This window comes from Orbicella faveolata, unplaced genomic scaffold (assembly GCF_042242905.1).
Source record: "Orbicella faveolata isolate gen_17 unplaced genomic scaffold, um_ofav_v1 contig_26, whole genome shotgun sequence".
Taxonomy (NCBI): Eukaryota; Metazoa; Cnidaria; class Anthozoa; order Scleractinia; family Merulinidae; genus Orbicella; species Orbicella faveolata.
The window spans coordinates 14,607,301-14,623,976 of record NW_028301554.1 but is presented as its reverse complement, the minus strand read 5'-3'; the positions used below and the strand labels follow the sequence as shown (position 1 = coordinate 14,623,976).

General features: G+C 40.0%; 1 protein-coding gene across 2 annotated transcripts in view; it reads left to right on the top strand.

Annotated features, from left to right (window-relative positions):
• LOC110062289 (myosin-IIIb-like) overlaps positions 1–15,485 on the top strand; it is a 38,864-nt gene extending 23,379 nt beyond the window's left edge. Inside the window, exons 15-32 of one of the 2 annotated variants that reach the window (XM_089295740.1) lie at positions 354–465; positions 862–935; positions 1,334–1,399; positions 1,662–1,742; positions 2,148–2,186; positions 2,524–2,609; positions 3,333–3,428; positions 3,760–3,851; positions 4,061–4,225; positions 4,616–4,764; positions 7,445–7,551; positions 8,212–8,310; positions 8,654–8,743; positions 9,342–9,459; positions 10,235–10,282; positions 10,408–10,461; positions 12,490–12,615; positions 14,689–15,485. In XM_089295740.1, the coding sequence (XP_089151866.1) occupies positions 354–465; positions 862–935; positions 1,334–1,399; positions 1,662–1,742; positions 2,148–2,186; positions 2,524–2,609; positions 3,333–3,428; positions 3,760–3,851; positions 4,061–4,225; positions 4,616–4,764; positions 7,445–7,551; positions 8,212–8,310; positions 8,654–8,743; positions 9,342–9,459; positions 10,235–10,282; positions 10,408–10,461; positions 12,490–12,615; positions 14,689–14,706 (1,620 nt within the window). In that variant the 3' untranslated portion in view covers positions 14,707–15,485. Of the gene's footprint in view, positions 1–353; positions 466–861; positions 936–1,333; positions 1,400–1,661; positions 1,743–2,147; positions 2,187–2,523; positions 2,610–3,332; positions 3,429–3,759; positions 3,852–4,060; positions 4,226–4,615; positions 4,765–7,444; positions 7,552–8,211; positions 8,311–8,653; positions 8,744–9,341; positions 9,460–10,234; positions 10,283–10,407; positions 11,319–12,489; positions 12,616–14,688 lie in introns of those variants that run through there. The other variant, XM_089295739.1, reaches the window with a different exon arrangement.
• Positions 15,486–16,676: the final 1,191 nt, after the last annotated feature.

Here is a 16,676-nt window from a genome sequence, read left to right as displayed (position 1 = left end):
TCCATGAAACCGCGGCAAATTTGTGTGCCAGCCGGCGTCAAGCAAACGATTTCTTCGCAGTTTTTTTTCTATTTTTGAGTTGGGAGGTATAACAAAACACTTAATGACTGGTCCCGCAGGAAACAGTGAGTTTTGTTTCCCCTCGACCTCAATGTTCCCCTCGGCTTCGCCTCAGGGAACATTTTGGTCTGTCCTCTATGTTGAGTGACACGACCTTCCCTGACTTAACAAATGTCGACACACACACGGTTAAAGATGTTTTTGATGTGAGGAGAAAATTGATGACGCCTTGAGTTGGCAGGGGGAAGTGAGAAACAGCGTTATTGTATTTGATTCTGTGTTGACTTCTGCAGGTTGAATATGACGCCACAGGATTCCTCGAGAAGAACCGTGACACCCTGCCACCAGGTGTTATGGATCTGCTGAGGAAAAGCGATAACCCTCTGATTGTCACAGTCTTTTCTGGTAAGCATAATGTATGTGACCCAGTGTTTGTAACTTTGCTGATAGTGATACACCATTGGTAGCCTTTGTTTTGTCCTGATCGTTTCCCTTTATTTATTGCGTACTGTTCTAAAATGACACACCATCATTTTCAGATTTCCGCCATCCTTAAGATAATGGTGTGCGTTTATGGTAACTTGTATCTAGTGAGAGATTACGTGATATTAATTTTAGGAATTGTTTACTTGACTGAGTAACATGTATGGAGTAAGACGTGTTGAGTAAAACAAAGACGTTTCCGCCTGTTCTTTTTAAGCCTTCATTAGTTTAATGAGACGCTAACCGTAACGTGTAGCTTTTTATTTTTAAGTCCTCCATGCCTTGTTGGTAACCAGCGCACAAATTGAACTCTTTTAGGAACAATCACACGAACTGGGACACTGGCTCTGCAAGGACGAGTAAGCAAAGGAAATATAGTCAGAAGAACTAAGGTGAGAAATGAGTAGGTGCTTGAGTAGCCCAAGAGTCAGAGCTCTTCGTATCTTCATTTGCATCTCCTGCGAGAGTGTTTTTTTGAAATTCAAGCCGACAAATTCTTTACTGATGACGTAAGATGACGACAGATTGTTAATGATCTCTGATTGGTTGTCACCTGGGTACTATTTTTCGCTGGCAAATTACGACCAATCAGAGGCTTTTGATAGATCTTTGTAATGCTACGTCATCTGTGTGGAATGCATGGAATTTTTCGGCTTCAGTCGTGGATGTCTCTAGGAGATTGAAGCGTGCAATGGGAGAAGTCTGCTTCCAACGTTGCCGCAGTTTGTTTGACGTTTTGGTTGCTATTACCACAGTTCTACATGGTATTGTACGGTCTTGTTTTTTTTAGAGACTGAGTAAGGCGCGCCAAGGAATGCCTGCCACCAAAAAACCTACTGTTGGCGCGCAGTTCAAGGTAAGTGTTTTCTGTCATATTTTTATCAGAATCTGAATCGCTCGTTGCTTGGTACGTAGATGAGCCGGAGATTTCATACTGCCATTTTGAACTATTTTCGATGAGGGCACAGGCCGTCAAAAATGTCAGTATGAGACTTGTTAGACAGATTGTATGTACCACTATATGTTATGTTTTTTACTGGAGTAGTGCCTTTTAAAGATAGTGGTGGCATCAGAAAAGAAATTACTTGTGATCATCAAAACCTATTCTCTCATACAAGACGTCTTTAGGGATCCTCATGGAAAGAATGACAGCTGCCAATCCGCACTTCATCAGGTGCATCAAGCCAAACAATGAAAAGGTACCTGACTTGATTTTTGTTACCACTGTACTTGAAAACTAGCAGCTGTAGACTAGTTTCGCTATTTAGTTCTTCTCCCGAAGAAATCGCCGACGGAGTTACGAAGTCGTGCAGCTTGTATGTTGCTCAAGGAAATGCATTGAACATTTCTGTCTTCCCAATGCGCCAGAGCTAGATTTTGTGAAATTTAAAGTTATTAGAGGATCGATCGATTAATCAAGCAACTAATCAAACGTTCTTTAAAGAGGGTGACACTTAAGTAGTACTGTTATAAATGTTAGTGCTTGTTCTTTGTGGCAACGGCTTATTATGCTACCATTTGTTATCTCCGATACTGTACTGGAGATCCTGTACATCACAGGACTTATACAATGTTCTATGTGTTTTTCATCGTGCTGTTTGCAGATATCCGACAGTCTCGATCTCAAGTACGTGAAAGAACAGGTAACAAATCTCAATGTTCACTGGAAATGATCCCGTCATCGAACGTGTACTAGCATTAATCAGAGAAAATAATGAAGTGAAGTATATGTAGCTCAAAAATAGATGGCTTGATTGATGATGAATGCCGAAATTCGTTAGGTTATTTGCCTAACTGTACGCTGTTGGTAGGTGAGATTGCTTGTCTCCAGCGAAACACAGGTTTGGTTGTCTATCAATCCCTCTCTCTCTCCCTGTTGAGTAAGGGACTTGAACAAGCTCCGTTGCTGGTGACAAATGAGGACTTTTAGCTGGTGAGTATTCACGCTAAAAATTGTCTTTTGGATTTGTTATTGGTTAGCTGGCTTACACTGGTGTGTTGGAGACCACTCGTATTCGCAGAGAGGGCTATGCACTGAGGATATCTTTCGCCGACTTTGTGGAAAGGTGAGTTGCAGTTTATACAGAGAACAATTGTTAACTGACGACAAGAAACCCAAAGAGTTTGTCAAAAGCATTTAACTCGGTTTTCATACCATAAAGCGGCTAGGAGTATTGCTACTTGCGCTCAACATAACATTTAAAATTATTCCGTATGCCTGACACATACTCGTACTTAAGTGGCCGTGACTATTCTTGTTCAACATGTTTTGAAAATGTTTTTACAACAAGATTCGAAAGCAATACGATGGAGTTACCAAGCGAGTACCATATCCACTACATGTAGATGCCTGAATTTGTTTGGTTACTGAGGGATGAGTTATTTACAGATGAGTTATCTGTTGATATACCCTAATGTAACGAATAACCTTTCTCTGTCTGAAATACAATCTTCTGACTTGCCAAGGCGCTATTTTCTGCATGCCCCATGAAGCGGTATTTTATGTCGTCAAAATTCCAGAACCACGTTGTGTAAGTTGTCATAAGATGTCACTATCATTTCTCTCTATAGTCTCGTTCTTTTTAGTTCCGTCGTTTCTGTACTCGAATGTATTACATTACAACATTTTTGGACAGAGCATCAAAAAACTTGATGGTTCTTAGACAAAAAGAACATCCGGTGTATACTGTAGCGTTGTATATATGTCTTAACCTTTCCTTTTCTAGTTTCTGGGCCAATGTTCTTTCACTGTCATCTAATCATATGTCATTGTTTTTCATGTCTTTTAGATACAAGCTTGTGTTGTATTCAGCAACATTACCCGGCAGTGAAGCGAGCTGCAGACAGATTCTGAAAAAGTCACGACTGAAAGACTGGCAGATTGGGTAAGAAGAATATATTACATGAAAATGAATGTCAATGATTTTAAACATTTCACAAACTTGCGCGGAGGAGGAAAGAGTACAAGAGCCACAAGATCGAGCAAGTAGTTTTACAGTAGTCTCTGGCGCGTTTTTCTAGCTTCACACCAGCCCTTTTAGCTGTGGGATATTGGCCAGATGTGTTGTCTTCTTGATCATGAAGCTACACCGAAAGTTTTCGAAACCTTTTTTCACTAATTGTTATTTCGAAACTCGAGGTCGAAAGTTCCAGTTCGATTCTAGGAAACTTTTATATCGATTGTCTTATGTGAAACTTCTTTCGTTCAATTCTCAGACGTACAAAGGTGTTTTTGAAGTACTGGCACGCAGAAAAATTGGTGGAGCATCTACAAAAGGCTCAAGAAGCTGTAATCAAAATACAAAAAGGTACATGTCAATATGAAGAAGCAACCTCTCGCTTTTATGGAGAGACCTGCATTTATTTAGTGCATATTGCCAACCCTTGCATCTCTTATCCTTTGAATTTTCGTGTTCTTGTTTCACTCCTTTTCATACTAGTCAATGTATTTGTATCAAACAGTGAGCTCTACAGACGAGGTGGCAAAACTCACAAACATTTTATTTCCTTTTTGAAGTGGTTCGAGGATTCCTAGCGAGACGAAGATGTAAACGACTTCGGGAAGAAGCTATCATGAACGCCAGGAAAGCCGCCACATTTTTGCAATATTCCAGCGTCTGTGGAAATAAATTGTTTCTCAGTCAAGAAGAATTGCTGCAACATGACTACAAGAAAAAAGAAGGTATTACTATCATTACAGTAATTCAAAAGTCTTACTTTATATAGTCTTTTGTCAGAGACGTGTGGTGGTGTTCCACAAAGGAAATGGAAGCAGGAGCTGCAGAATTTTCATCAATTATAGCGATAAACATTTGTTAAACGACAATTTTTAATCAAAGTCATAGTTTGTGTCGAGAAGAAACTAGCCGTGTTTGCTAATTTTTATCTTCGAAAGCTCTTCCGAAATTACGGGCCTTTCAAAAAACACCTGGGGCTTAAAGCTATCTTTTTCCAAAAGTTAAACCTGTACTTTCTCAATTTTGAAATCCGGTTCGATTTTAATTTAGTTTGAAGTCGTGTTTTAACTCGTTTACTACATAGATAACGCCATGCTTTTAATTTTTTGCTTTAGAAATCTTAAAGAAGAAAAATACCAAATATGTTTCGTTGCAATTCCCAATCGCTCCTGTTGTGGAAGACGAAGATGACTTTCCACCACCCCCACCGGATGCGCTGGGACTACCACCTAAGACACGTCTTGGGTCCCTTGAAGAAATTGAGGTATTCAAAGATGTTGATCACAAACGTGCACAACGATTTGCTCGCCACATACTAGCTTGTCCACAGACCCTCTATTTTGTCTTCAGTTCGTCGAGATCGCAAGCTTAGCAAAATATTAACCCCGCGCGTGGGATATGAACGAGCCAAAACGCAAGGGGAGGGGCTTGGGAAAGAAAAAAAGCAGCAAAAAATACGTCTGTGGACAGACTAGCGACATACCGACTTAAACAGAATCTTGATTCTGATTGGTTCTTAGCAGTCGCCCTATTTAAGTTAATAGACGGTTGCACTGGAATGGGTTTCTTTTTCACATGTCTCGAAAACAAGCTCAACTGTTTATTGTAGGACAAAGTAAATCACTTTATTGTTGTTTATTTCTTTTCGCAAAATTTGTTAATTAATAGTTATGATTCTTTGTGTCACCCAATTAGGTCTGAAATCTTATTTGTGCTTTCAAACAAATCGGCTTCCCTCTTTGCGGATATCCGATTATCTTCATCACTCCTACAAATACAGACGTAATAATATACATGGAAAGTATGCTGATTGGAAGTTGAAATTGAGTGCAGAAAGTTAAAATTAAATTTCATGTATATTATTAACAAGTAATCAAATGTTTTTTGTCATGCAATTTCGAATAAACAAGTCCTCGTAAATTTTTCAAAAACTACAAATTGCTTTACATCTCGGGGGGAGGGGTCGTTTATTAGTGCAGAGTGCACTATTGGGATGGTTATGGGGGTTGCCTGCCGCTAAGGAACTAAGGCACTATGGCGCTATGGCCCTATGGCCCTATGGCGCTAAGGTGTCAACTTTAATGTTTGTTTAATTAATTAATTTCAATTAATTAATTAGTCTACAGGCAAGGAAGTAGTGGGAGTAGGGTGGGAAAGGTACATGTGTACTCTACGTAAAACACATTCCATCGCCGTCGCTTAACGTTAAACCTCGCAAAGCTATATATTTGTTTCAGGTAACCCCTTGCTCTCCTTGTGGTACCATTCTCCTTAGAATAAAACTAATTTGCCCTAAACGCATGCGTAGATTAGTTAGGGTTCGTGGCTTCTATATTACGTGAAGGATACATTGCATACGGAATCACGCACAAATGTTGAGTGGTTTTCCTTATGGTAGAGCTCAACATGTAAGACGCATGCGTTCTAGCATTGTTAGTGTTATACACTATCTTTACACGCAGTATTTTATATATCGTGTCATGTGACCAAGAACGGCAGTTATTTTTCAGGTAGCGCCAATTGTCCCTTTTTATTGCAAAAGTGAAACGTTACTGTGGCTGCGTAGCTTTTAGAATTACAAACAGGTCGGTTCAACAAATATCATCTGCTGTTTTCAATCTACAATAGTGTGCTTGTCAGGGTTCAAATATATTGCTTCTCCTTAGCGACTTGTTTTTTTCTTGCCTTAATTGTGTCTGTAAGAGAGGCCAAAAAGTTCTCAAGTTAGTGGCTTTAATACTCCGCAAATTGTAAATTTGTAACAAAAGAAACCAGGAAAATGCTCAAATATTGCTGCGGACGCCGTGGCACCTAATGAAAGTTCAAATTAATTTAATCAGTCTTTGAGGAGACTCATTCATATCGGCCAAGTAGCGCTGTTTATCTTCAATACTTTTCGTTGAAAAGCTTCTCAGCCATCAATATCGTTGTGTGTTAATTTTGAATTGTTTTATTGTTAACAACAAAGGTGGCAACAGAAAAAGAAAGTGGTATTTCGTGACTATCTGATAATTAAATTAGTTCTTGTTCATCGGTAAAAATTTGCATTTTTAGTAAAACATCGTCTCTGTTCCGTCTCTTCATCACTACATCAGATATTTAACTTTCTTTCATTTATCTCCAAAAAACAAGGCCATCTTCCGTATGTTTTGGAGAAAACAGGGGTTTCATATTACATGGCTTTGCGAGGAAAACAAAAGTATCAAGTCACAAAGTTGACGTGAAGAGCTAAATTGTCACGTTTGCTGCTTCAGCGTATTGTTGAATTTAAAATGAACGAAAATCAACTTAAAGCACCAGTAGTAATTAATTTGTGCGTAATGTTTGGACCTTGAATGAAAATACAACCTTGAAACATACACACTGCAAAGGGGAAAAGCCGTAGCAGACTACCAAGGTAGACACAAACCGGAAGTGAACCGAGCAGGGATGAGTACTTATGGGACTACTGTATCAGAGCTATCAATTGCGCTCTGCACTATCTGAGATTGTCTCACTAGTTAGATACGAGGCGTTTATTTGAGTGTGGGCGTTTATCAGATCATTTACGGTATGTTTACTTTTTTAAGTTTCGAGAGCGTAGGATGTGGTACATAGACTGTGATATTTGATTTTTTTTGTGAACTACAACTTGTCCCTGATATGCTTTGAATAGTGCTCACCCTCTTGAACGGTGGCGGATCAAATAAGACTTTGTGTTCTTATTTTGCGACTGAAATTGTCTTCATTTTTGCACCCAACGAACTCCCATTGCAGTTTTTTGGGTGCTCTGGCATCAAGAACCGCTTTTGACAAATCTACGTTTTCCTGTTCATGTTACTAAGCAACTTTTACGCTGAAAAATACGAGCTGAGTTAATTCTCGAGGATATAAATCTAGAGTAAAAGAGTGTTTGTGCCCCGGCTGTGTAGCAATTAATTGTTATGTTCTATTTGTCGTTGTAGCTTGATGATGAGTTTCTAACGGATGACCTAGAAGATGAGGAAGATGTCTTTATTGGCCAACCTCACCCAATCAAGGGCGGATTTGGAGCCGTGGCCACCAAAGCAGCGTATGTCTCAATTAATCAATAGTCGGCTGGCTGGCTGTGCCAGTTAGTTAGTCAGTCCGTCTGTCCGTCAGTCCGTCAATCAGTGAGTCTGTCCGTCCGTCCTTCCGTCTGTCAGCCAGTTAGTCCGTCCGTCCGACCGTCAGTCAGTCGGTCCGTCCTTCCGTCAGTCAGTCCGTCAGTCCATCTGTCAATCAGCCAGCCAGCCAGTCCGTCAGTCCGTCAGTCCGTCCGTCCGTTCATCGGTCAGTCAGTCAGTCCATCCGTCCGTTCGTCCATCTGTTAGTCAGCCAGCCAGTCAGTCAGTCAGTTAGTCAGTCGGGCAGACAGTCAACTTGTCAGTCAGGAAGTCAGTTGAAGTCATTGAGTCGGCCAACTGGTCAGTCTGTAAGTCGGTCGGTCGACCAGTCGGCCTCATAGTCGTTTGGTCGACTCAGTCGGTAGGTGGGTTGCTAGGGTAGATCAGTTGCTTGGTTACCTAGTCAGCCTTTCTACACGACGTCTAAACGCAGTCCATGTGAACTACAACTCATCCATGTAATAATAATAATGCAATTTAGCCTTCTGTTAGTCATGATAACAGAGTTGGTGTAAGCCTCAGTTCAGCCGTAAACCAGTTCTAGCTTAGTTTTACTAATGATATCAGCATACGTTATTTGGCAGTGCTGTACAGTGGTTTCAGAAGACTCAAGCCCCCAAGGGAATTGTTCAAGATGAAAGCGGAATGTTCAGCGAGTGGTTTCATGGCATCATTTCCAGGAGGTGCAGTCTTGCCGCATGAATTACATAAATGTTTTGACCGTCTTAACTCTATTTGTAGGGTATCTTCTAGTCAGCAGACACTAACTCGAGACCGATCTTGAAAGATTTTAAAATTCCTCTTATCATTATCTATGCATTCCTTTTCACACTCGTGGTGATAATTTGAATAAGACTATAAAGAGAACTTAGATTTTGATCTTTCATAAAAAGATGGTTCCTTGTCGATTAGGAGATTGACTGTTTTCTGCTCATATGGCACACTTGAAACCATTATGTCAGCAATTCAGAGTTGCTTTGATTTAATTTTGTTTCACCCCAGCCGTGTGCGTTTGTTTGTCTGCAGGGAATCTGAGCGTCTGCTGTCAAACAAGCCAGTGGGTTGTTTCTTGATCCGTGTTAGTGAAAGTCGGTTTGGTTACACTCTGTCTTACAGGTGAGCTGACTTACATTGTTTGCATTCGGTAGTGACCAACGAGCGAGAGAGCAAGAAGGGGCGGGGGGTCAAGTAGGATGCCATTCCCGAATCTCGTTGGGCAACATCAATCTTTGCTGTCTGCGTGAAAATAGTTTTTAAATTGTTTGATTTTGTGGCATACCTGGCATTTAGCTGGTGCGTCTTGTAAGATCTCCGCCCCACCCGAAACCTCAACTAAGAGCAGGTTTCTAAACTAAATGACGTTATGCGTTTTCAAACCTAACCAAATAAGGGACTCACAAATTCAATTGGCGGGAAATCCTTCTCGAGATTGTTGCGTGCCCTACATTTTCTCAAAAATGCTTGGACACCGTACATTTCGCTGTTGTAAGGAAGAAATGTCCAGAACATCCTCGCGTTATTGTTGAATTGAGGAGTAGCATTCGGAGACTCAGATTAGAATGTGATTAGGCAGATGCGTTACTAGTGTTTGCTCCCCGTGCACACAATACCACGAGGGTGTTTTTAACCTCGTATTTATGTCTTATTTTTGCGCTTAATTCCTTGATTGCTGCTCATGTGGGCCTTATTTATCTCACGTGATTGTCGTTTTCAGGGGAAAGACCCGCTGTAAACACTACATGATCGACCAGACTCGCTCTGGGAAGTTTGTTATCGTTGGGATGTCTCGAGTCTACAAGTCTCTCAAGGGGATGGTCACTGTGCATAAGAAGGTACAAGCTTCAGTTCGCTCATGTTTGTTCTGTTACATGGTTTACATTCGGATACAAGACATATTGTTATGGTCGAAAACCCACGCACGATAATTGAATGAGCCTGCAGATTTTTTGGGCAGAGGCGTTGCTAAGTGGTATTAAGAATAGACTAAGTGTTATGAAATTAGACGAGATTTTGTTTGGCACAGTGTCAAAATACAAGTTAATTAAGCGTTTTAACAGAAATTAGCATTAGGAAGTACGTTGAAGTGTAATATATCAACATTAGAGATTCATCCAGACATACAAGTTAAAGCGACTTTTGACGGCTTCAAAATCCCTACACTGCACGTCTTATTCAGCTTAGAATCCAGCGACCCTGGGAAGCGAAGCTTACCCTACAAGGTATGAAGGCCCCTAGTGATACGCCCGCAATCATTGCTGTATGGAGCTTTCGCCTTGCGGATGGAATTTCAACAGATCAGAACAGACGCTTTATTAACAAGATCAATTTGTCTTTCATTTGTAATGGATGTAGTTGAAAATAGGGTCAAATAAGACTCTTTTACCTGTGTTTTTTTTCGGCCTTCGGTACCGCACAAAACTACAGAACCTACTCTAGGGGGGTTCTTTTTCCATTAGAATGGTCACACACTAGGGTTTCATTCTCAACCTTGCCGTTGAAACCACGTCGCTGATGTCTTGTAACTCTAGGTCAGATGTGACCTTATAGAAGGGGACAACCCATATGAGTGAAACATTTCCTTTTGTTTTTGTTTTGTGTATCACACAGGAACCAATAAATACAGAAGGAGACATTCTAGTTGCACCATGCGGCCAGGTTAGTAGCTTTGACGGAACATGTGTCCTTTTGTCTTACATTTCTATCTCCAACTTACCGTGACCTTTAGACTGTTTTAGTTTAGACTGTTTAATCAACACATCTGTTTATATATGTTTTTGTAGGAATCAGAAGAAGAGACAGATTATGTGGAATTGTTACCAAGTCGAGAAACTCAGGTGATTAGAAAAATTAGTCTGTGTTGTAATATCCTGTCACTTTTTTATTATTATTATTACTATTACTATTACTATTACTATTACTATTACTATTACTATTACTATTACTATTACTATTACTATTACTATTACTATTACTATTACTATTACTATTACTATTACTATTACTATTACTATTACTATTACTATTACTATTACTAATACTATTACTATTACTATTACTATTACTATTACTATTACTATTACTATTACTATTACTATTACTATTGCTATTGCTATTGCTATTATTATTATTATTATTATTATTATTATTATTATTATTAAAAGAAAGCGAAGGTGAAGAATGATCATCGCAGTAAATTTTCCAATTTAAGCAATTGGAAAGAAGAACCCTGAAAAAAAAAAATCAGGGCTTCTACAGGATTCCAACCCGTGACCTCCGCGATACCGGTGCGATGCTCTACCAACTGAGCTATGAAGCCACACATTGGGAGCGAGTCAATTAATTGAGTTCATATCTTCCCGTGAGGAGTGAAATGATGTGAAGTATATATTAGGAAATAATTCATATTCGAACTGCGGTTGTAGATGAATTATTATAACAATAATAATAAGAAGAAGAAGAAGAAGAAGAAGAAGAATGATGATGATGATGATGATGATAATAATAAAAAAGACCACAAAACGAAAACCTGTAAATTTATTGACATGGCAGTACCATTAGACAGAAACAAATCCATGAAAGTCACTGAAAAACTATCCAAATATAAGGACTTGGAAATCGAAACAAGCCGAATGTGGGGCATGAGAACGGAAACGATACCAGTTATCATTGGAGCACTTGGAGCTATCAAAAAGGGACTAGAAACTTATCTTGGAAGAATTCCCGGCCAAATAAACATCAGTGAATTACAAAAGATAACCTTGCTAGGTACAGCACACATTTTGAGGAGGGTGCTATCAAGCTAAAAACTGGCTATCCCCTAGTGCCCCAGGACCATGGTTTGGTCTCGGCCCTAAGGACTCTAAGCGAACATTACGTGAGGACAATAATAATAATAATAATAATAATAATAATAATAATAATAATAATAATAATAATAATAATAATAATATATTTTTAATTTATAATTTGCCTTGTGCATAAACTAACTAACGATTTAATTACTTGATGCCAGGTTGTTAGCTTGTTTGTGAAATAACTTTTTGTTAAGTTCTAGTGTTCGCATAGCAGCTCTTCCCACAGGCCTCCCCGGATTTCTTATAGCACTTAGTAGGAAGAACTTGTTTTTATCGAGAACTTCTTGGCGTTTCGACAAATTGTGTTAATTTGGTACATTTTTTTCACTCTATTTACCAACTTTGGGCGGCCTGTTACGTCACAGTCATACCAAGAGACCACTTCCGAGTTGCCTTTTGCCTCTGTGTCAAAACGAGTCTCCGTGCGAAACAATTCATATGAAAATGTGTTCCCCCTACAGGTTAATTTTCATGCAAAAGAAACGCAGTTTCATACGACAGGTTTTGCACGAAGACTCGTTTTGAAACAGAGGCACAAGCGAAACTCGGAAATCGCCCATTTACAGCCCTACCAATTTAGAGTTCTCGCTTTTCTCCAAACTCAAACTATCAAATCTCCTTACTACTTATCGATATGGAGTGTGAATATCACTATTGATCGCACTGAGACGAAGCAGCTTAGAATTAGAGAGTTTAAAAATGACGTTTACGACAAACGGGAACTGAATTGCCTCTCATCTTTTTTTGGTATCCACTTATCCTTAATTCAATCCAACACAAAAATACAAAAAAGTTCTCCTTTTCACAGAAAATATTCTCGTTAAAGTCAGGAGCCAACAATGCGTTTCTCAAACGGCTAAACAGGAACAGCAAAAGTTTCATTTTTGCCATAAACGTCATTCTTAACTTCTCTATTGAGACAATTCTGGTGATGCTTTGCCTAACCCGATGAATTGTATGCTCTTCTCTATTTATAACATGAGATTTGTATTTCTCTTTTCTTTATAGGAAGTTTCTAGAGTTCGTAATGTTAATTGGGACGATGAGGCCCCACCCCTCCCTCCCAAGTCTCCTAGATCTCCTAAGGTGAAGGAAGAAACCTTACCACCACCTCTCCCTGCACGAAACTACCAGGTAAGTAACAAAGGCCAGTATCATGCTCCCTGATTACATTTCCTGAGGGAACGTCTCCTGACAAACAGAGTATTAGCAAAACCTAATTGATAGCAAGAATGCTACTGCGGCAAAAGGGCAATGCCCTTACAATGACGTCCGGTACAAAGCATTTATTGAGCAAGCTAGAGATCCGACATCAGACAAGCCAAGCAGCTTAATGCGTGATCCTCTGCCCCCGCCCCCCGGGCCGGGGGTTACTCCCAGAAAAATTGGGTGGGGGTGTGCGGCTCGCTTCCCAAAGCCTTTACCCTATCTGCGATATTCCCCACCCTATTTATGACCTGACCAAAAATTCAAAACCCTATTTATGACCTGACCCTTAAATCAAAACCCTGTTTCAGACCTGTGTTACAATAGGGAGTTTAAGCAAATCGCTACGGCTGGCGCTGATACGGCTGCCCGAAGTAAATTTCCTCCAAAATGAGACACTGCGTATGTACGTCGGTTGCATCCAGCCGTAGCGTGAAATCTGACCACGCGAGTCGGGAGGCAAAGGTTGCCTCTCATAAGCTTGTAAATCAGTATCTTGAATTTACGATAAAGGTGTTGCAAAGGTGTTGGAATGGCGAAGTGAGTCAAGTGAAATATTCGTGTTGAGCACGAGGTTGTTTTTCTTCGGTTAAGTTTGCTTTGAGGGTTTAGTCGAGATGTTTTATATCCGGACAACTATACGGTGCTATTTTGCTTCTTTGAGTATTGATATTTGTGTTCTTCGCGTGATATTCTTTGAGATATTTGTCTCTGAAATTGTATATTTCATCCATCAAATTGTTATGGTACAAAGCGTATGGCATTCGCTTTCGCTCAGAAATAATCTGCATGTTCGTCCTAGGAAGGCGAATAACGGCCATTGTCCTTTGAGCGAAGCCATTTGGCTGTGAGAAACTAAATAAAAGAGATTCTAAACCCCTCAGCCGATGTTTCTTTCATCTTTGTATTTCGCTTTGCCTGCTAAACATAAAATTTGGCAAACCACCGAGACGTACTCTCCCCAGACCTTTTCAGTCACGGCAGCCGTAGTAGCACCAGCCGTAGTGATTTGCTTAAACTCCCTAATTAGTCCCCTAGTTCAGACCAATGTTAAATTACAGTAAACATAATTCGTGAAGGGCTTTTGTTGATTTTCTTTCGATAATGATGAAAAAGTGGCTTCTTCTCAAAAACATACCCATATCAAGGCTAGAGTGCAAAAACCATACCCTATTTATGACCGAAATGGCTAAAATCAGCTCAAATCGACACCTTATTTATGAGCAAAATGGCTGAAAAAACCATACCCTTTGGGGCTACACATACCTATATAGCCCATATAAAGGAGTACCCCCCCCCCCCCACCCCCATCCGAACGTTTTTAGAGTATTAGTATTATCACTTGTTTTCCTCATGGTCCAAATTGACAAATGAAAAATGTTCCGAAGGCACATCCCTACAGAAACGTGGCGTGCCACAAATGAAAACGTGGCGCATTCTCGCGTAAACTTGGGGAACCCGTTTTAAACTTGGCGCATCCCTACGTAAACTCGTGGCATCCCTATATAAATGTCGCGCATTCCTAAATAAACTTTTGTACCTCTATTTAAACGTGGTGCACTTGAGGAGAAACGTGGCGCATCCCTGCGTAAACTTGAGGCACCCGCGGCCTTACAAACGGGGCGCGTCCCGTCGTAGACTTACGTTGAATAACTCATGAGGGAAAATTTCGTTTAGAGATAATATATTTTGGGAATTTTGACAGTCATTTACTCTGACCGGCAAGTGCGATCAGATCACTGATGAGCGAGTTTCAAGCGGTCTGTCGTTAGTAATTGCCTACTTTTTCGGCTGTTTTTTTTTTGCTTCTACTTTCTCCTGCGATTGATGAAAAAATTTACATCTTTCATTTTTCAAGCACAACGAACGTGGCATGTTTTTCAAGCCCACAGCAGTTAAACCAAAAGCAGGTCACCAATGTTTGTCACGGGTTGCATGTTTTGCTCGGATATAATTCTCCTTCCTTTTCTTTACAATCATTTTCTTTCTGGTTTACTTTAGGGACCTAGACTTCGCTGATCATGGAGTGAAACCTTCAATGTTATAGTTTCGAGTTTTCGTATTTATACTAATTAATGTAAAGTCCAAGCCAGTTATCCGTCAGCCAGCTGGGATTCCCAGCATAGTTTTGCTTCGTTTTAATATTCTCCGTCAGCGCTCTGAGGCTAAAATAGTCTGTTAAGTAATTTTTTAACACACATCACATTCCTTGGAGGACTTATGTCGTTCCTAGATTTTCTCGCACATATAGGTAAATACCAACAAACGTCTGAAGATTGGACGTTTTTTACTAAAATATTGACGGGTTCCGATCTTTGGACTAAATTTAGTAATTTAAAACATGCGTGTAACCATGGCAATGACCTAGTAACTGGACATATTTGTTTGAGTAGTTCGTACGCTCGTAGCGTCACGAAACACTATTTGTTATTTAATTTAAATTAGGAATATTTCAAAAAACGAGTAAATTAGAAATTAGCATTAGAAGCGACATCAGGAGCAGGCCTCCTGATAAGCGCTCACGGAAATAATGTTTTCTTGCGGAGTATGGTAAATTTTAGAGGAAAAAATTCTGCAGATAGGTCATTTTCATAATGACATTTTCAGGGAAAATTTATGGTGAATTTAACGCGACTTCTATTGTAAAAGATGTCACATAGAATAAAACTCATTATAGATGGTCGGTTAGTTTTAATGTTCAGAATTAAGCAATATTTATCCTTTGACAAAAGGAAAATCTCTTATTAGTAAAGTTCTGCTTTCTGTAGTACATAAATATCTGTTTTCTACAGTGTAAACTCGTCTTTTTAATTGAGCAAGTTCCCATAGAAACTTGGGTGTTCCTATTTGAATGAGTGGGGCATGGGTCGGAGTACCTGCTACAAAATCTGAGGGAGCCAACAGTTTTCTTCTCTGGTTGCTTAGCAACATCGCTTATCGTCATGTCGACAACCTATCGTAAGCACTGTCGAAGTGCTCATGCCGTGTTCTGATTGGACAATAGTATCCAACACGTAAAATATTATAGGTGCCTGACGCTGATTTGAAAGTGATGTTAAATACAACGTTAATATGAACTTGAACAAGACGCTCCGACCGAAAGCCTTCGCACTTCTAACTGAACGAAACTTACTACAACCTACCAATGACTGGTGACAAACTTTACACGAGACTCACAGCCAATAGCATCATGGCTAAACTGACCAAACACTTTCAACGGACCAGACTTATAACACCGTCCACTCACAAACTATTCACTACCCCGGCCTCACCCGGACGATCACACTATACGAACTACAGCCACATATGTATATCACGGAAGAGCTACAGTATTGAACAGCTTCATGTGTTTGTTGCATGGAATATTCAATCAAGATAATAGTAGAAAGCCTTGCTGAAGCTTGTGAAGGCAAAGACTGGTTTCCATGTAGTCGCTACGATCGCTGCAAAAGACGTTCAGCAATCATTGAGATCATTTGGAAAACGCTCTCCAGCGATTGCAGCCACAACGATCGCTGACATACTCAACCTCGTTCCCAGGGTCCTTTCTCTTCCTCCCTACTTTCTCGAGGGAGGAAGAGAGAGGACCCTGGGAACGAGGTTGTGACATACTCTGAAGGAACTACGTCACGTTTGCGCATCCTGTAAACTTAGGCCTAATTTTTTTTAAGTTCCTCGTTTGTAATCCATGTCAATCTTCTCAATCCTTAACCAATCTTGTTCCTTTAACCCTTTGGTTACCAGTTACGTATGTACGCGTAATTTATGGTCGTGCTCTTTGTACCACTTGTGACGTCATCAATTTAAATGTCACCAGATATTCTTGATAAGCGGATAGTAGGGCTAGGATGGACCTTTCAGTGCAACAATCGATTTTGGATATCGACGTCATTCAGACGTAGCAGATTGAAAAGCAATGTTATCAGTTTTGGTGCAAAAATGGTGGTAAAATGGTCCACTATGCCTATAATTGAACAAGGTCCATTTCT